This window comes from Cavia porcellus, unplaced genomic scaffold (assembly GCF_034190915.1).
Source record: "Cavia porcellus strain 051 isolate PalLab524CR breed Dunkin Hartley unplaced genomic scaffold, mCavPor4.1 scaffold_1, whole genome shotgun sequence".
Taxonomy (NCBI): domain Eukaryota; kingdom Metazoa; phylum Chordata; class Mammalia; order Rodentia; family Caviidae; genus Cavia; species Cavia porcellus.
In genome coordinates, this window is record NW_026947484.1 from 95,433,320 (window position 1) to 95,452,914 (window position 19,595).

General features: G+C 36.1%; 1 protein-coding gene across 4 annotated transcripts in view; it reads left to right on the forward strand.

Annotated features, from left to right (window-relative positions):
- Positions 1–19,595, forward strand: part of Focad (focadhesin) — a 298,353-nt gene that overhangs the window by 183,557 nt on the left and 95,201 nt on the right. For all 4 annotated transcript variants that reach the window (XR_010048410.1, XM_063251882.1, XM_063251889.1 and 1 more), the window contains exons 18-20: positions 901–984; positions 10,176–10,302; positions 14,982–15,167. Coding sequence is in view for 3 of the 4 variants with exons in the window: in XM_063251882.1 (XP_063107952.1) it covers positions 901–984; positions 10,176–10,302; positions 14,982–15,167 (397 nt within the window). In the remaining variant the exon portion in view is untranslated. The remainder of the gene's footprint in view (positions 1–900; positions 985–10,175; positions 10,303–14,981; positions 15,168–19,595) is intronic.

Consider the following 19,595-nt stretch of genomic DNA (forward strand, 5'->3'; position numbering starts at 1 on the left):
AATCCCAAAGGGTGTCAGCAAATCAGTAGAAAGTTGGGGAAAGAATTGTGAAATAAACTCTTAGGAAAAAAAAATAGTAACTCTTATAATGGCTTTTTGGCTAAACAAAATGTGTAATTTTAGGTTTTTATAAAAATTAATGTCAATTTATGCTCGTTAATACATTTTTACTATGAATTACACTTAATTTTTTTTTTCTGGGGGTGGTATTATCTGACAGACATGAAGAGGGAATGCTGACATTATCTCGTATTTTCTATGGTCCTTTCTCTTTCGTGCTTTGTCACTTCCCTACCAGCAAATGTACCAAACCAACAAATGTCAGGCTGTTGACAAGAAGACAATGTTGGTGCCACTACACCTGACTCATGAGTTGATCAGCTTTGAATCCACAGAATTGACTTGCCCCCTTAATGGGTAGAGAACCAGAATCCGGACCCAGACTTCTCCAACTCTAAATCCTCATTCTCCTTCCTCTAAGCCATATTATTGCATCAGATCCTGAGCAATTACCAGTTGTCTTATGTGTAATGTCCAAACTGGGATCAAAACATGGTGTCTCTGACCTTTTTGCCCAATGCTGTTTTCTCTTTTTATTTGGGGCATATGCTCCATGGAAGATTTTTTTGGCTGGGAATTTTTTGTACTTGTCCTTACTTCTTCAGGCCTTTACTCTTCCCCCTATAATATGTTCTTTTGGAATGAATGTTAACATTCATTTTGATTTTTCTTAAAAACGTGTAGTGGATGTCTTTTGCCCTAAACAAGACTTGCATACCATTTCCAGAGTGTTGACCATAAAATCATGGGGCTGGTGATGGAAGGTTTTCTTTCTTTTTCCAGATCTGAGGTTTGATATATTTTTAATGTGTTTATTTGCTTTTCTTTTATCCTCTCTAGGACCCACTTATAGCAAATGCTGCATACAAATCTCTGTCCCACTTTAGTGCAGGAGAACACACCATCCTTCATCTACCTGAAAAGGTAGGCAGTTCTGCCTTCTTGTTCCATCTCTTAGTGTGCTGTTTTATAACTGTATCCCCGTAGGAGTGGAGATCCTTACCTGATGGTCTATATAACCTAGATATATTGTCCATACAAGGTAAAAATTTGTATTTATTATTTGTTTAATATGTAAAAGACTTTAGAGGACTTAGACTTCATAGATAATGAATCTAAATCTCTTGGAAGAAGATAGAAGGCAAATGAAGTTTCCTAAAGATGATTGGTAAATGCCTTGGTCCTGAAGATCTGTGATACTGTATGAACCACTTTGTTCCCAAGTCTTCATATCATCTTGGACTTCAAATCTAAGTGTGGTCTGCATAGATAAAGATTTTCTACCACCTATGTAGCTAACAAGCTTTATTCGTGACATAAAATACAAATAAACAAACATACAAACAAAAAACCCATGCAGCTATTTTGGGAGAAGAGTTCAGTCAGTAGTGGAGCACTTGCCTAGCGTGAGCGAGGCCCTAGATTCAATCCCGAAACCAAGAAAATGGAAAAAAATAATGCTATTTGAGGAACCTGCTATTTATTAATATAGTATGGAAAAATATATCATTTAGCTCCAGAGAACTGAATGAAAAACTATCACTGTCTTTAGCGATTAGCACACACTATGACATGATCTTAATTTTAAAAATAAAGTTTATTTTAGTTGCAAATTAAATCTGCCTCCTTTTTTGCATCTAATTAATATAACTACATTTAAGTTATTAGCCTATGTTAAAAGTATTCAGTATCTGCTTTGAAAATTAGTGCTAGTACTAGTTCAGATGCACACAGATGTTTAATGAATACCTTCAGAGTATAAAGACAAACTTGGTGTTGTGTAAAGTTTTCTCGTTGCTGTGACAACATACTCAATAGCTAAAGTTAAAGAAGGAAAGGTTTTACAGTTTGTAGAGGTTTCAGTCTATTGTTGGTTGGCTCTAAAGCAAGGTGGCATGACAGGGACATCACAGAGGAGAAATAGCTCTTGGCAGGCAAGAGGCAGATGCAAAACAGCAAAGTAGCAGCAACAGCAACCATTCCTTCCCTTATATTTCATTCAGGCTACCTGCCTTTTGGCTAATGTGAACTGCACTCATTGTGGGCACTCTTAATCCTAGCAACACACACTTAATACCAGCATCACACCCCCTAGATCCAGCCACCTCTGAAGAACCTTACCTATGACCACATGAGGCTTTGGGAAGACCAAATATGTACAAGCTGTAACATTCTCCTCAGCCCCCAAGATTCACACACATCACTTTATGTAAAAGATATTTAATTCATTTCTAAAAGTTGCCAAAATATTAGCAGTTTCAGCACTGCAGAAAGTGTCTTCTGAGATTTAGGGTAAACTTTTAAGCTGTGAGCCCCCGTACAAATGAAAAGTAGATTAAACACTTCTAACATACAGTAGCACAAAAGAAACATTATTATTCTAAAAGTTACAGGTCGGAAGATACAAAGGAATGGAACCATAGCAAATCCAGAATCTAACTGGCAAGCATTATGTCCTGTAGTTCCATTTCCAGTATCTAAGGCAGTCCATCGAATGACGTAAACTCTGAAGGGCTTGGGGTGCTCCTCCCCTGTGGCACTGTGGGTGGCTGCAGCTCTCATGGCTTCTCTCTTGATCTGGCTTACCTCCATTCTTGGGGTTTCCTGAGATAATACATATTCCTGGTTTCTGCAGCCTTGTGGGTTCACTACTGTATCATCTGCTTCACAATGACAGCTTCACACTCTGCCTTCTCAAGCCTCCCAGGTCTTCTTCTGAAATCTGGGTGGGAACCTTTCTTATCCCCAAAACTCTTGCACCTAAAATTAGCACCATGTGGGGTGATGCCAAAGTATACTTCCAAGCAGAGTAGCCAGGATCCCTTCTCTCTTGACTGTAGTGGGCAAATGCCTGGATTGCCGAGCACTGTAAACCCAATCCTGAGGGACAAATTCCCTAAACCACCACCATTCTAAAGATGTTGTTCTGGTGTTCTCTTCCCAAAGCAAAGTATTTCACCTTTGCAGTTTTGAGGCTGCAAGGTGTGGAGTCCTGCTAGATCTTGTGATGTTCTGTTACCTTTTTCCTTTTTCCTTCTTGGCAATTAAGTTCACCTATGCTCCATCTTTGTAGTCTACAGCTTTATTGGAGCTTCCTTTTTGCCCAAACTCAAAATGCCTTAAATCATTCTGTTGGGCTCTTTGCTCTTGATTCTCCACATAGATCTGGTTAAAAATCCCCAACAATAGCTATGCCACCACCTCAATATTAGACTGCCTTAAAATTTTTTCTCAAAGGTTAGTTAGTCTGATGCCTTTAATCTCTGTCTCAGGCAAAATCTCTGGACATAAGCAAAAATGCAGAAATTTTCTGCCAAAGCATAACACACATGGTCTGGAGTCTAATAGCCACTACAGTCCTTCCCAGATGAAACCTGTCTTTACCAGCAGCATTTCTGTCAGCCTTCTAGTCTTGAATTTTGACCAGAATCTATCATCAAGTAGAACTTAAGGCATTCCAGGGCTACTTTTTTAGCTAGCATCTAAAAACCTTTCCAAATCTTCCCACAAGTCATTTTAAAGACTCCTGAACCACATAGTCAGATTTAGAACCACATAGTCAGAACCACACAGCAATAGCCCCACATCTGTGGTAGCAAAAATCTTAGTTACTTTTCTTATTGTTGAGATAAAATATGCAATACCCAAAATTAAATTAGGAAAGGTCTATTTAGCTCACAGTTTTTGGAGGTTTCAATCCATAGTCCGTTGATTCTAAGGCAGTATGGCATGGCAGAGGGGCATAGCAGAGTAGGCAGGAGAAAGAGGAAAGCAGCACAGACGTGTTAGCAGTAAATAACTGCAGTAGCCCTTTTTATGTCCTTTATACTCCATCCAGGCTACTTGGCTTTAGGTTGGGCAGCACTGCCAGGGTGGGGCACCCTTAATCCCAGCGTTGCTTGCTTAATTCCAATATCGCATCATTAATCCTAGCACCACACATCCTACATCATGTCTGAAAAGTGCCACCTATGATCATATGAGGCTTTAAGAGACATCTCAATACGAACTATAACAATTAGCTAGAAACTCCTGGAGATCAAATGGCAATAAGGTTTGATGTGAATTTCTTGGTATCCTCAGACATTAGAATGGGTTTAGCTTTTTCTTCTGAATTTGAGTTTATGCAAAGATTAGATGTCAGTAGGAACTGGCAAACTTCTGCTTATTGAATTGAATTGGGGCTATTAAGTAAAACCAAGTCTGAAGTAAAACAGAATTTTCTGTATTGTTGAAGACTCATAAAAGTAGATTTCTTCATTTGCAATGCAGTGATTACAAATGGAAGAGCTTAAGTAAAAGTGTTTTATAAATCATACTTTAAAAAGATGTGATTTCACTGGCGGAAGCCATGCAGGGCCCAGGAGGAGAAACAAGAAGCCAATTCACCCTTCCCATTAGCCAACAGTCACTGGGACTGAAGGACTGCACACTCACCCAGCCCACCCCCTCCCCCACTGTAAGCAACTGGCTATTTCAGAGTAACACAGGTTGAGTTTATAGCAACTGAGGTACAAAAACAAATTAATGCTTGTATTGTTTGATTGACTTTACAGGCCTTAGAACCATTAGTCTGAGCATCTATTAAAAAGATAACAATATGCAATATAGCAACTATGGGGGATTTCTTTTTATCTTGTTTTTGAAATCCAATATTATTCTCACTGTTTTGGTTTGTTCTGGTTTGTTTTTTTGTTTTTTTTTTTAATTCAGTGTTGTTTTGATTGGTTTTATTCTGTTCTGTTTTGTTTGATTTTATTGTGTCTGATGGTATGGGCAGCAATTATAAAGATAACAAGATGCATTGTAGATTTCTTATTATGTTTTCAAATCCTGTATCACTTTCATGGTTTTGTTTTGATTACCTTTATTCTGTTTTATTTTGCTTGGTTTTATTCTCTTTAAAATAAAATTTACAAAATAAAAAAAGATGTGATTCAAGCTGTACCATAGTGACTAACAGTACTAATAGCTAGTACTAAAAACAAAAAAAAAAGTCACATAAATTTGGTATGGAAATATCTACCAGTAGATTAGCTATAGCACTTTGAGAGATGCCTTTTTATGATTATTTCTAATATGCCATTGCTTATCTAGATCCTGACATGAAAACTATCTTTGTTTTTAGCAATTATTGCTGAAACAGTCCAACTGGAGCAATAGCTTTTATTAAATCGTGATTGTTTATTGTGTAATCCTTTAAATATTGGCATGTTTATATTTTGTGACTGTAAGATTATATTCATTTCTGAGTATGTTTGTTATAGTTTTACTTGTCTAAGTGCTATCCTAAGTCAAGTGTTCACAACGGTACTTTGTTACTCTAACTCTTCTACAGCCATAAATAGTTGAATAGACATAAATATTTCTTTGTACTTTACAGCACAGTTAGTAGTTGTATACTTAGAGTTTCTTTTTACTTTTACGTCTTTACAATCAGTGTGAAAGAGCTAGAAAGAAACCCATTTGGCTTATCCTTTTTACTATTTCTTTTTTTGTTGTTTTTGTTTTTGTAATCTCCTTCTGATATATGTGCTTCTCCAAAAATTGGCACCATCTTACTGTGGTGAATATACTCAACTGAGGTTATATGGAGAGGGTGTAAGTGGTTGGAGATTCTTCCTCACTCTGACTCAAGCTTCTGATGCAGAGGAGCTGTCCCCTCATGGAGACTCATTGCTTCTAACACTGCCCCCTGCATTCTTCTTTTTATTGATTACTATTTTCAGTTTAGTTGTTTGGATGTCTGAAGATTAAATGTATAGAAAGTGGTCAATGTGTTCATATCCTTAATAAGTCTCCAAAGGCTAAGGATACAAACAGGTCAGTGTTCTGCCTCTGTTTTGTGGCTGATGGAAATGATATGGAATGGAGACTTATTTAATAAATGTATTTTCAAATGTTTCTAGAATTTCTTTCATGTAAGAACTTCTATAATGTAAAATCTAATGTAATATAATGTAAAATCTTTTTGTTTGTTGTTAGAAATTACTCATTCTGCACTAAGGGGCAGTTGACTTATAAGATTTAAGGTTAGGGTTCACTTTTCCAGTGAAATTGCATTGATTTTTTCCTCCACTTGTGGCAACTTGGGAACTAAACACTTGAGCCCACTGTGAATTTCAAAATTATATATATATAAAAAACCATAATGTGTCCTTGTAAAAGGGGGGCTACCTTTGTGAATTATAATTTAATTAACTTGGTGAATATTACATTTTAAAAAATTTACTTAGGAAATATTGTTTGTTAATTGCTGAGCATTAAACTTTATAAATTGAAAGTTAAGTAGAACCAAAAGACTAAGAGAAATGATAGACGTCAAAAGAAAGATATAAATGTGGATAACAGCGCATCTAAAGTAAGATGGAGAAAAAAAATCACTGGATTGTAGAGCTTACTGAGACATCGCCTGAGTGAAGTATTTGAACAAAACTCATGAACTCAGTCTTGCCACTAGTTGGTTATTAAAGTCTGTGAGTCTAGAGGTCATGGACACAAACACTTGTATTAGTTTAATTATTGGATATATGCTAAGTGCTAGGGCCTATTTTATGACCCGGGGATATTGAATGAAATCATAAGTTTTGTTGGTTTGTAATAGTATTATTGTTAATCACTTACAATTCAAATCTAAAGTTCAAAAATTCAATGGGATTTCTTTGAGGACTTAGTGATTATAATGCAGAAAAATAGGCAAGAGGAATTTTTTGCTTTTAGCTTTTATTTCTGTTATTTTTAGCTATTTTTCCATTGTCCTCTGCCTTCTTTAGTATCTTTCACTCTGAAAAAGAACAACCGACCAAACAAAACTATATAGAACTTTTTCTGATAAAATAATCAGCAATGGATAAACATTTAGGTAGAAGATAATGATTCTTGTCTCTGACTTGAATTCATTAAAAATATTCAGCTATTTAAAAATTAAACTTTATTATAGATAACATAGATTGTTTTGTTGATTTCTGGAGTTAATTTTAGAAGAAATATAAAACTCATTATGCATCCAGGGTTAGTATAAACATGGTGTAACCCGTTTGGCTTTGATTTAAGTGAATGTCACTGCATTCATCAGAAGCTGTTTCTCTTTTTAACTGAATTTATGCAGATACTTGACATGTTCCAAATTAAAATCCTCTGTTTATGCAGAGGCTCTTGGATTTTCTTAGGCTATACACATAGAAAGGTGGTTGAAAGGTTATCTGGCTCAGAATCCACTGTGAGCCGTTTTGTAAGCTACTCTTTCCAATATTCAGTTTGAAGCAGATTTTAAAAACTAATTTGTCATCATATATTTGGCTTTCTACTTGTGTTTTTTTTTTTTTTAAACAAAGCTTATCTATAATTGGAAGGGCTTTGTTGTGTAAGTGTATTTGAAATATGAGTAATTTTTTGTGGATGGTTTAGTAGCTAATGTAATACAATTGCCAAAATTTTCAAACATCAACAGATTCTTGATTCTCTCTAGTTGTACTCACATTGCACTTATCCAATAATTGCACACATACCAAGGGAAAAGCCTCATGTTACTACATGAAGAAAGATATAAGAAAAATAATTTTAAGAGGTAGCAGAGGAGAGAAAAAAAGTAATAGAACCAAAGTCTAATAAAAAGTACTAATTTATCCAGAGGAATCTGCTCACCTTTGAAGAAATAAAATTGAAGAGGTGATCGTATCATTCTAAGTATGTAGAGTTTATCATCTATATTTAAATTACTTTACATCTATAATTTTTGTTAAAATTCATCCATATTGGGGAAGAACAGTTAACCATATAAGCTCCTAGGAATCTAGTTACATTAAGATCAAGGGGTGGATCAGTTTTCTTTATCCCCAACCAGGTAACTCTTTAGTAGCTCTGAAAAGTATTGATGGCCTAGGTTGAGTGAGCGGGACTGAACAGTGTAGAAGAGCATTACACTTTATATTAAATAATTCTGGGAATATTTGTTCTTTCGATGTGGTTTCCACACCATTCCTGCCGACTGCCGTCTTCATAGGTCCCCAAAGCACAGTTTCACTTAGGTGCTGCTGGTCACAGCAGAGGTGGTGATTTGCAGTGTCATTGTCCTCCTCCTTCTCTGCTGCTAACCTTTTTTGCTGCCTACTCCCCTCTCCTCCTTTACCTATTGCCTCAATTTTTTTTTGAACAGCTCTGTTGACATGTAACTCACATGCCATGCATATCACCCATTTAAAGTACACATTGTTTCAGTGCTATAATTATATTAAAGGAATTGTGCAGCTCATCACAGAGCAATTCCATTTTAAGGTCAGAACATTTTTTTTTTCCCCCTAAAAGAAACTGTTAGCTGTCAGTCCCCATTAGCTTTTGCTGTCTTAAGCAGCCACTAACCAACTTTGTCTATATATTTCTCTATTCTGTACTTGTGGATTGAAGATTACAGGATATGTTCTTTTGTGACTGGCTTCCTTACTTAGTATGTTTTCAGAGTTCTTTCATGTGTAGCATATATCTGTGCTGTATCTTTTTTCCAAATTATATTCCATTACATGGATATACTGCATTGTGAATATACCTTCACTGGCTGGTCAACATTTTGTTTACTTACATTTTGCAGCTTTTACAAGTTCGTGCTGCTGCCATAAGCATTTCCGTGTGGTTATGTATTTTCATTTCTCTTGGTTATATACCTGGGAGTGGAATTGCTGGGCCATATGTTACTGTGTCTTACTGTTTTCCAGAGATATTGCAATACATCAGAAAGTCAGGAAACAAGACAGAGAGGCACACACCCAACACTTTTTAAGCCACAAGGATTTGTTAGGATCTCTAAGACAACTCGATCACACCAAACTTAGCATATTCCAAGTATGTATAAAATCAGATCCACTTGGGAAAGCCTACTTCTCAGAACCAGAATTTGTTAAACACCAGAGTATCTGTAGAATGCAGTGTTACTAATGAAAGCTGCCACACCCTAGCTGGAGCACATTGATTGCACCTCTTGTAAGTGTGGCTATGTCAGCCCTCAGAGAATTACTCAGTTTTGTCTCTAAATTAAATCTTGTTCTGGAAAGTACTCAGATAGTCAAGTTGCTTTCATTCTTTCTTTACTAATGAAGAGAATCTAGTTATGGTTGAAAGGCTTCATCAGAGTAGAGATTATTATGCTTAAGAGAAACATTTCCTCTCTGTTTTCCTTTATCCCGCTGCAAGAATCCTGACTCAGTGCAGTTCCTAAATGAAACCGGGCTTTGGGGACCTATGAAGAAGGCAGTCTGCAGGAATTGTTAATTATTTCTAAAAATAACTCTAGGAGACAGGCTAATGGTAATGACTGGGTTCTGGCAGTTTATGGTTATAGCAACCACTTTTATACATTTTGATTTTCTCCCCTAATGCTTAATTATCTCTATATGAGCATTATGGTGGTATGTCATTGAAAGTATTAAAAATTTAATTAATTGCTGAACAGTTATATCTTATAGAAACTACAGTAATGGTAATTTTTTTACATTTTTTATTTTTGGTTTACATGAACTTATTTAATCACAGACCAATCACAAAATATTCAAAATGCAAATTAGACACAATAAAGTATAGTTCCCAATTACACATTTCAGTGTTTTTATATTCTGTAGCAACAAACTGCCAAGTCTAAGAAAAACATCAACCAGAGTACTTCAACATTCCCTGATCTCTATTATGTTTCCACTGAAAGATTTTAAGCTTTGTCATAGAAGTATAGCTGGAATCACAGATTTACAAAAGGCATCAGAAGAGGCAAATATTTAACTGTAAGCCATAGAAATTTAATATATTGAACATATCAGAGCTTTCATTTTATTATTGTTGTGGAACTATATTAGTTTTCTATAATAATGATTACATATACTAGCTTACAGTGATTTTCTTAATGAATTATTATTAATTCTTTAAATAGATCTGAAATCATATCTAGCAGCATGACTGAAGTCTACCATGTAACTGACTGGTACAAGAATAGATTTTTAAATATTAATTTTTATGTTCTTTTAACATTGTGGAGTGATAGAGTTTAACAGTGTTTAAATCTTGACAGGTAAAAAGGACAAAGACTTTACATGCGAAAGTAGTATCATCTCTATATCTTACCATTTATTTTTCAGATAAGACCGGAAGTCCCAGTTCCTGATGAGTTAGATGAAAATGAAGATGAGGAGGATGTAGATCTTTCAGTTCCTGGCTCCTGTTATCTGAAACTGTTGTCACTTACTGCACCTTTGGTTTTACCAGGTGACTTCTATATGGCTGCAGGGAAGCTAGCATTTTACTGACATTTCGGATTGTGTTCTTTTGTGTTGTGTACATACTGTACATTAATTGTAAGTGCTTATTTTCTAATTGAAATACTAAATGCATCCATCTGTTCTATAAGTATGGCTTGAGAGTATTGTATTCAAACTCACCAAAAATATTAGACTCAAATAAAATTGAATTGGAAATTAGTTTGCAAAATTGTTTTCAAGCCAGCTATAGTGACCCACGCCTGTAAGCTCAGAACTTAGGAGGCTGAGGCAGGGGGATCACTGTGAGTACAAGGCCAATTTGGGCTACAAAGTGAGTTCAAGGCCAGCTTGAACTGCATAGCAAGACCCTGTCTAAAACAAAAAAGAAAGAAAAGAAAAGAAATTGTTCCTACTCATAATTAAAATTCATTTCAAAAGCTGAATAATTCTGTAAGTTATGTCTTCAGTGTGACTTTAGGTTATTGGGCTGGTTTAATTAATCATCTTCATTTTATAAGCTCAGTGCAAAGTAAGAGATACACTTGGTAGATCCATAATTATAAATTTTTTCTTTTTATGATGTGCTCCAAATATATTACTGATATTTGAGAACTACAAATTCTTTTTAAAAAAATGGATCAAATTTTGTGGCCTCTCAGTTTAGAAACTTTGCCTTTTAAAAAAGTATTCCAGTGTGTATAATGTGATAATCATTCTATATGGATGTCATATTTAGAAATATTCACCTGCTTCTATTACTCTATTACCCAAGAAATGATAGATGGTCCCATTTGAGAAATTTTTTGGTGTATAATGACTGAGAATTTATATTATTTATTTTAAATTTTATTTTCTGATTATTAAATATTCCCCAAGCAATCCATTGTAATTAATAGATTTTCAATATTATCCAATATTTTACTTTTTATTCTACTTGAATATTTATGGATAAAAAAATTTAATTTCTGAAAATGAAGTTTTATGAAAATTTACCTTATTTTAATAGTCATCACATTAGCTTATAATGTTGGCTGCTTTTTTTTTGTTTGTTTGTTTCACCCCACCTGAAGATTCCTGGCGAACTTGAGCAAACTTGAGTATTATCTATTTCTAGGCAAATCTCTTCCCAATTCTTGCCTCCTTTCATTTAGATCAACCCATGGAAGCTTGTTCTCTGTTTTCTTATTCCCCACTTCCTATCTCATAGGTCTTTAGGAATTCTCCTGAGGTTAATAGTGAGTTCAAGGAAAGCAAAGGTCTCATTTTCTGATATAACTTCTGTACCCTCAAGCAACCTTAGAGTTAAAGTTCTTTGGGGCTTTTTTTCCCTGTGACGTTTTCCCTTCTTCCATGTAGCCCTCACTGCAGTCCCGTGGTGTTGGAGGCCGTAGGAGAGAGGGAGGCATGAGGAATAAGAGGCTCAGTTGCTGAGATGCGTCTGTTCCTGTCCTGCCAGCATGTGCTGTGCTGTGCCGGCCATCAGCTGGCTCTTCTGCATTGTTTGTACTTGGTAGTTCCCATTGCCTTTTCCTGAGAAGAAGGGAGACTCTGAGATCAACAGTTGTGTTGTTTAGCAATCAATAGAGTTAGGTAGGTGGTCTTTATGCTAAGTGTCTGGCAAATCATCACCATGGACAAAGTTTTCCCTTTTTCTGTGCTTGCCTTTCCCTCTGATAACTAGAGAACTAAAATACAAGCTAGGATTGTGGTTCTGGGATAGGAATATCAACAACACAAAGTACATGGTGAATGACATATGTTAATCACTAGTCACCGAGGACAAAAAGGTGACTTACATTGAAATTAGAAAACCCTGTCCCTTTTCTTCTCTTAATTCTTTTTAAATGAACCAAAGAACAGCTGCATTTAAAGCGCAATAATTTGCATGAATCTTAGTAGGGCTATTACTAGTATTGGGTTTTTAAATTTTTTTTTTTCTTTTGAGACAGGGACTCGCTGTGTAGTCTAAACTGGCCTTGACCTGATTATGTAATCCAGGCTGGCCTCCAACTCATGGAAATCTTCCTGCCTCAGCCTTCCACGTACTGGGATTACAGCCATGCACCACCACACGCAGCTCCTAGGGTTGTTGTTGTTGTTTTTTAGTTTTGTTTTAAAAGGCTTTTAGGCATTAAGGAGGTACGAAAATAGTTTAGAGTGTTCCCATGTATCTTTTACTTAGCTGTTCCTACTGATAACATCTCACATAACCGTAATATGTTATTAAAACCAGAAAATTGTAATTGGCACAATATGATTAACTGCATTGGAGACTTTACTAGATTTTAACTTTTGGGGTTAAATTTATTTCATTTAACTTACTGTCCATGAGCTCATTCCAAATTGTTGCCTGTATCACTGTTTTTATTTTAGTTGCTCGGTGGTATTTCATCGTATGAATGTACTGCAGTTTGTTTATGCACTCACCTGCTGACAGACACCAGCGTTGCTTAAAACATTTATGTCTCATACTCCTTGTCTGACACATTTTCCACGTCCTTTTTGATTCTTACCTGGCCTCTGTAGGAAAGAGCCTGCAGTGGCGGCGAACCTGTGGCACTCATAGTGCAGTAGGTTGTTAGTATCATTAGTTCTGTAAGAGGTTCACCCGCACTCACCTGGTAAAGACTATAATGGATAAAAAACCCCTCTAGTTGCTGGCTTAGTATTTAGGCAAAGAGGATATTCTGTGTACCATCTACATTCAAACTCCTAGTATCCCATCCTCATTTAAAATATTTTTTGGGCTAGTTATTTAAGAATCTCTAATTTGCCATAGAGCTTGACAAGAGATAAGTTTCCATTTTTGGGTGCAAATTGGTTCTTGTTCGTATTGCCTGAATGCTGTTCTTTCTGAGAAACTACGGAATTACTTTCTCTTACCAAAGTGCGGCTTTCCTCACAAAAAAATGATTCCCACCCCTAGCCTGAAGCAGTCATGCTTGTGCCTTTGTATTCAGGAACTGGGGAATATGACCTACAGTAGACGGTATTCATCTTTTTTGGTTAGATTTTGTATTAAGGTTGTAACAGGAAAAGTAGATCATATTCAGAGGAACAAATGAGGAGAGGTTTAATAAAGAAACTATTTACGATTGTGTTGTCAGAGATAAGGGAAGTTCTCTACAGATGGTGAATCATCCCTGAGTGGTTAATATTCCTTGGCCTAATATCCTAGGGGGAGGGAGAATAAGAAACTATGTTTATCACAAATCAAGATGCCTAAGGGGAGTCAAGGGCCTTCTGCAGAGGGATTCAAGGAACCTGTAGGAACCTGCAGTAACCTGCAGGAAGGCATCTGGGGAATACTGTTTTTAGCCTCTGATCTCCTGCCAGTGTGTCTTGTTGGTTGAGGCCCACAGAAGCCAGAGAATAAGGGAGGCTGTTGGTGAATTTCTTAAAAGTTAGGCTTGAAGGGCCCAGAGTGGTGTTAGGAAGAGCAGAGAGCAGGTCTGAAGGGATAAATGGAACCAGCACCACTATTACCACCCCTCTCACAGATACTCTCTGAGATTTGAATAGAGAAACTTGGTTTAATCCAGGAAGGTTTTACTGTATATAGGAAGGACAGAACTGAGCACTTTAGGTATTACAGGGAGAATTTGGTGACCTTAAGTTAATCATAGTCATTTAAAGGAGACTTTTAGATAGACACATGCAAAATGAAATTCCAGTGTAGTGAGGTAGAATCTTGCTTTTGTTCTGTAAAAAGCACTCTCTCTCTCACACTCACTGGCTTTGGTTTTTGTTTTGCACTCCACAAGATTTCTTTAGCATTCGTGTTTCTTTGTTTTTGTTTCTGTATTGGGCAGCCTCTAGTGGTCCTTAGGAAAATAACACTTGTATATGTTTTGTACATCCTCTTGTCTTCTGATCCTACATTTCTGTGTTATTTTTTAATAATTAAGTTAGAAACAGCAGAGATCTTGGACTTAATTACAATTATTTTTTTTTAATAATAATGCTGCTGATAATGTTATGGAATGATGTTTGATCCTAAAAGGCTCCCAGAAAACACCTAAAAGACAAGAAGGAGCCAGTCACATGAATCTGGAAATGATGCTGTAGCAGATGAAACGAACAGCAAATTTGGTGGCTCTAGATAGAAACTTTGTGGTTTTGAGAAATAGAAAGTGCTATTTGGAAGTGTAGCTTTAACTTCCAGAAATAAGGACAGAGGCTGGTAGTGATGAGGTCAGAGGGAATGTCATGATCATCATGGTCAAAAGTTATAAAGTTATTCTGTGTACAGTGAAAAACCATAAGATGACCTTAGGAAGGGAATGTTAGTTAATATTCTAGCTGCTGGTGAGTGGAAAGATTTTAGAAGTGGTGATAACAAAAAGAAACCAATAAATGGTTTTTATATTAGTATACATGAGGAAGAAAGATAATGATACACAGGTAATAGCAATCAAAATGGAGAAAAGGGTGAATTTGTGATATACTTTGAAGATGGATCACATACAAAAAACTTGGAATTAAGAATGACACCTAAGCTTAAACAACTTCATGCCCTGTTCTAATTTGGGAAAAGTAAGAAAGGGATGGGGTTTTCATCAAGAGTTTTCATCATGTGAAATTCAACCAAACTATAGCCTAAATGTTTATATAAAAATTAAGAATGAATATTTAGTTTCCAAAACACTGTATTAACTTTTTCATCTCCTTTTATCTTTTTTTCAGCTTTGGAAGAATTTTTTATATCACTTGTGAAGCAAGAAATGATGAATATGCCCCGGGGGATATATCACTCTGCATTAAAAGGAGGTGTCCGCACGGACCAAGGAAAGACTGTAGCAGGAATCCCGAATTTTATATTGAAGATGTATGAAACAAATAAGCAACCAGGATTGAAACCTGGCCTTGCAGGTAGGAACAGTGTATAGCATCATGTTACTGGATTTTAATGTATGATTTACATGTCACTTCCAAACAGGATGTCATGGCAAGATAGGATACATTATAAAAACAAACATATTTTAAAAGGCATCAGAGAACTATGGAAATAAAGACAGATAAATAGGCTAAATTTCCTGAGTGGGATGAACATTTGAGAACACTTTTTCCCCCATTGGAGGATATTTACTGATTCTGATTGTGGGTTAGGATTGGGTATCTTGTCCAGGCACATGCCTGGGCCTGTTGAAAGAAAGAGAAACTAGTAAAGATTTTAGTGATTGCATGGAACATATGAAAAGATGGTCAACTTCTTCAACATCAGAAAAATGTAAATAAGATACCATTACATTCCTACTCTATTCGATACTTTATGTGTCCCTGAATTCCACATCTTTTGATTTAGCAAACCAGGGAATGCAAATAATCTTTTTTAAAAAGTGTTTTTTGTAGACATGCACAGGCTTTACATCATATAAGCTATTGTAAGTAGTGCAGAGATTATTTAAAGTATATAGGAAGGAGAAGGAGCGCCAAGATGGTGGAGTGATAGCAGCAGAGAAAGAGCTTCTCTGAGACTAGCTGTCCAGATACTGGAAAATAGCAATATGAAGAAGATAAGAAAAGGGAAATGGGTCCTCTAGATCTAAATCTAAAGCACAAATTGAAGCCCATGGAGAATGGAGAAACTTCAACAAAGAAGGAGGAGGTACTTGGCAGTGCCTTTCCCCTGAGGCATCTCACTGTGCGAGAGGAGTGGTTCAAACCTGCAGAGCACAGTGACAGCTGTGGCCCCAGGTGTGTCTGCATGAGATGCAGCAGAGGAAGTGAAGGACTGCACTGGCTGGCAGTGAGTGCAGAGAGCGCAGTCTTCCTGCATGAGAGAGTGATTAGCCTGGAGCCATCTTGCAGATGGACCAGCTGAGCTTAGAACTCAGAGCTGCTGCTGGCTCCATCTAGTAGCTCCCAGCTGGACTCAGGCCCACAGAAGGTGCACTGCTGGCTGCTGTCTGAATGAGTCTTTACCAGAAAGTGCAGGCTCCCTAAGATTATCTACTGCCCACCAAAAAACTACTGCTGGCTTGCTGGGATAGATCAGCATGGATCAGGACTCTGTCTCCATAAGTTGTCTACTAGTGACAACAGAAATAAACCAGGAAGTGGATTCTATTCTTCCTTTTCTTTTTGTCTCTCTCTTGTTGTTTTTTGTTGTGGTGGTTTTGTTTTTGTTTGGTTTTTTTCTCCTTCATTGTTTGATTTTGTTTTTATATGAGTGTAAACATGGTTTTTAGCCTCTTTCTGAATGTGGTTCTGTTTTGTTTTTATATCTTCCTTTTCTCTTTCCCATCAGTCTTCTGCACCAGTTTCCCAAAGTTAGTGTGGTCTCCCCTTGTCTTCCAAACTTTTAATATTTTCCTCTTCTTCCACTTCTCTATTTTCTCCTTAACCCATTTTAAATTTTAATCTCTGAGGGTAAAATTGACATTTTAAGGACCTATATACTGCGTATAATTTTTTGTTTATTTTAATTGTGTTATATAACCACTAATCTAGTCTATATGGTTAAAAGTAGCAAATTAATGGTTAGTTCAGTTGGAAATTTTCTAGGTTGTGTTTGATGCTTAATGGTACTACGGTACCCAAAAGTGACATAATTGTTTTAAACAGCTGTTTTTCCTCGTAGTCTATGACTGAGATTTACTAAGGATCACAGAAAATACTGTGGCACAGTGCCAGAGAATTAGGGACTGGGCCAAACAAGTGATGACTTCTCATCTCCAACAAAGTGAAGAGGAGGATCTTCTATCACACTCAAAATCGAAAAACCAGCTACATCTGGAAGATACAGAAGTAGTCATTACCTAAGGGTTCTAAATACTGGCAATAAAGAAACACACTATAGGCAGTTTACAAGCATTACTCCAGGAATTAAACTAAAAAAAGAAAAGAAAGTGAGAAGATACTTAAACAAGACGCAACCCCTGGCATCCAGTTTACCAAGGCAAACCCAGGAAACAATGAGGTGAGACAATTTGAAAGGCTGCTATCTGGCCTCTCTTAAGTGGTAACAAAGCAATTGAAGGAGGATCTGGAAAAAAATCAAATCAGAAATAATTTCTCAAATAACTGCAGAGGTAGTGTCCACAAAGAAGACCACCCTTAGGGACTCTGAGCAGATACAGACCAAAAGAGGAACTTAAGAAAATAATAGAAGCCATGAATGCTTATCACAAGAAAGAAATGGAATCCATAAGGCAGATTCAAGCAGATGTCCAGGAGAATAAATATTCCATTGAAAGTATTTGTAGCACATACAGCCAATTTGAAAACAGGATTTCAGATATAGAAGACAGACTTGCAGTTAGTGATCATGAAAAGAAATATTTCTCAAAAATAGCAAATGAACATAAGAAATAAATCCAGCAGCTGCTAGATGAGGGAAAGAAGAATAACTTTAAATTGATTGAAGTCAATAAAAAAAAAAGATAACACAAATGATATTTAAAAAGAAAAACTGTTCACAGACATCATAACAGAAAACTTCCCCAGTAGAGAAAAAGAATTTGACATACAGATAATAAGGCATATAGAATACCAGTTAACCATCATCAAAAAAAAATTTACAGCCAGGCATATCATAGTCAAGATTCCAGAAATTCAGTACAAGAAAACAGTCTTAAAAGATGGTAGGGAAAACTACTGAATCACCTACAAGGGAAAGCCCATCAGAATCATAGCACACTTCTTAGCACAAACTCTTAAAGTAAGGAGAGCTTGGAGTGAAGTGTTTCAAGTTCTAAAGAAAAGCAACTTTCAACCCGGATGGATGTACCCTACAAAACTATCTTTCAAAACTGATGGGGAAAAAATATACTTTAGTGACACAGAATATCTGAGGCAATTTATCGCCACCAAACAAGTACTTCAAAATGTTTTGAAGGACATTCCAGAAAGAAATAACAAGGACTACAGCTCTGTGAACTGCAAAAGAAGGAATCTACCAGGCAAAGCAAACAAACAGATGGAAGGGAAAAAGAAGAGAAGAACAGGAAAATAACATTACAAGGATAACTCAATTGCCTATCAGTTATAACTGTCCAGTGTTAATTGTCTCAGTTCACTAACCAAAAAACACAGATTAGCAGGCTGGATCAAGAAGCAAGATCTAACAATATGCTGCATACCAGAAACATTTAATTCAAAAAAGAATTCATAGACTGAAAGTTCAAGCATGGAAAACAATACTTCATGGTATAGGAACCTAGAAAAAAGCAGGGGTAGCTATTTGTTGACAAAATGAAATTAAAACCAAGACTAATTAAGAAGGATAAAGAAGGTCTTTACATCCTTATAAAGGGAACAATCTAAGAGGAAGAGATAAGAATCATAACTATGTATGCAACAAATACCTATGTACCCAACTATATAAAATAAATATTAATGGACATGAAAAATGAAATAAGCACTAATACAATTATATTGGGGATCACAATACCTCACTGTCACAAAAAGACAGATCAACTAGACAAAAGTCAACAATAAAATATTAGAACTGAACTAAACTTTTGAAAAAATGGACTTAGTAAATGTCTATAATTCCACTCCATAGCAACAGAATATACATTTTTCTCAGCTGCACATGAGGTATTCTCCAAAATAGACCACATACTAGCTCATAGAATATGTTTAAGTAAATGCAAAGGAATTGAAATTATACCATGCATACTATCAGACCACAGTGCAATGAAATTGGGAATTCATGCCAAAGGAAACCACAAGAACTTCATAAACACATGGAAATTCAATAGCACACTCCTGAACAACCACTGGGTTACAGATGAAATTAAAGAAGAAATTAGATATTTTTTACAGTTGAATGATAACAACAATACAACCTACTGCAACTTTATGGGACACAGCGAAAACATTCCTACAAGGGAAATTTGTAGCAGTAAATACTCATATCAGGAAAATAGTGCAAGTGCAAAAAAACAACTTAATGACGAACTTCAAACTTCCAGAAAAAGAAGAGCAGGCTAAGCCAAAAGCTCACACAAGGGAGGAAATATAAAGATTACAGCAGAAATTAATGCACTGGAAACTGAAAAAACATTACAAAGAATCAATGAATCAAGAGTTGGTTCTTTGGGGGCTGGGGATTTAGCTCAGCAGCACAAGCGCCTGCCTTGCAAGCAAGCAGTCGTGAGTTCGATCCCTGGTACCGATAAAAAGGAAAAAGACAAAAAAAAAAAAAAAAAAAAAAAAAGAGTTGGTTCTTTGAAAGATTAAATAGAATTGACAAACCGTTATCCAGCCTTATCAAAATAGGAAAGAAAGGACTTAAATCTATACAATTATGAATGAAAAAGGTGAAATCACAATGAACTCTGTAGAAATCCA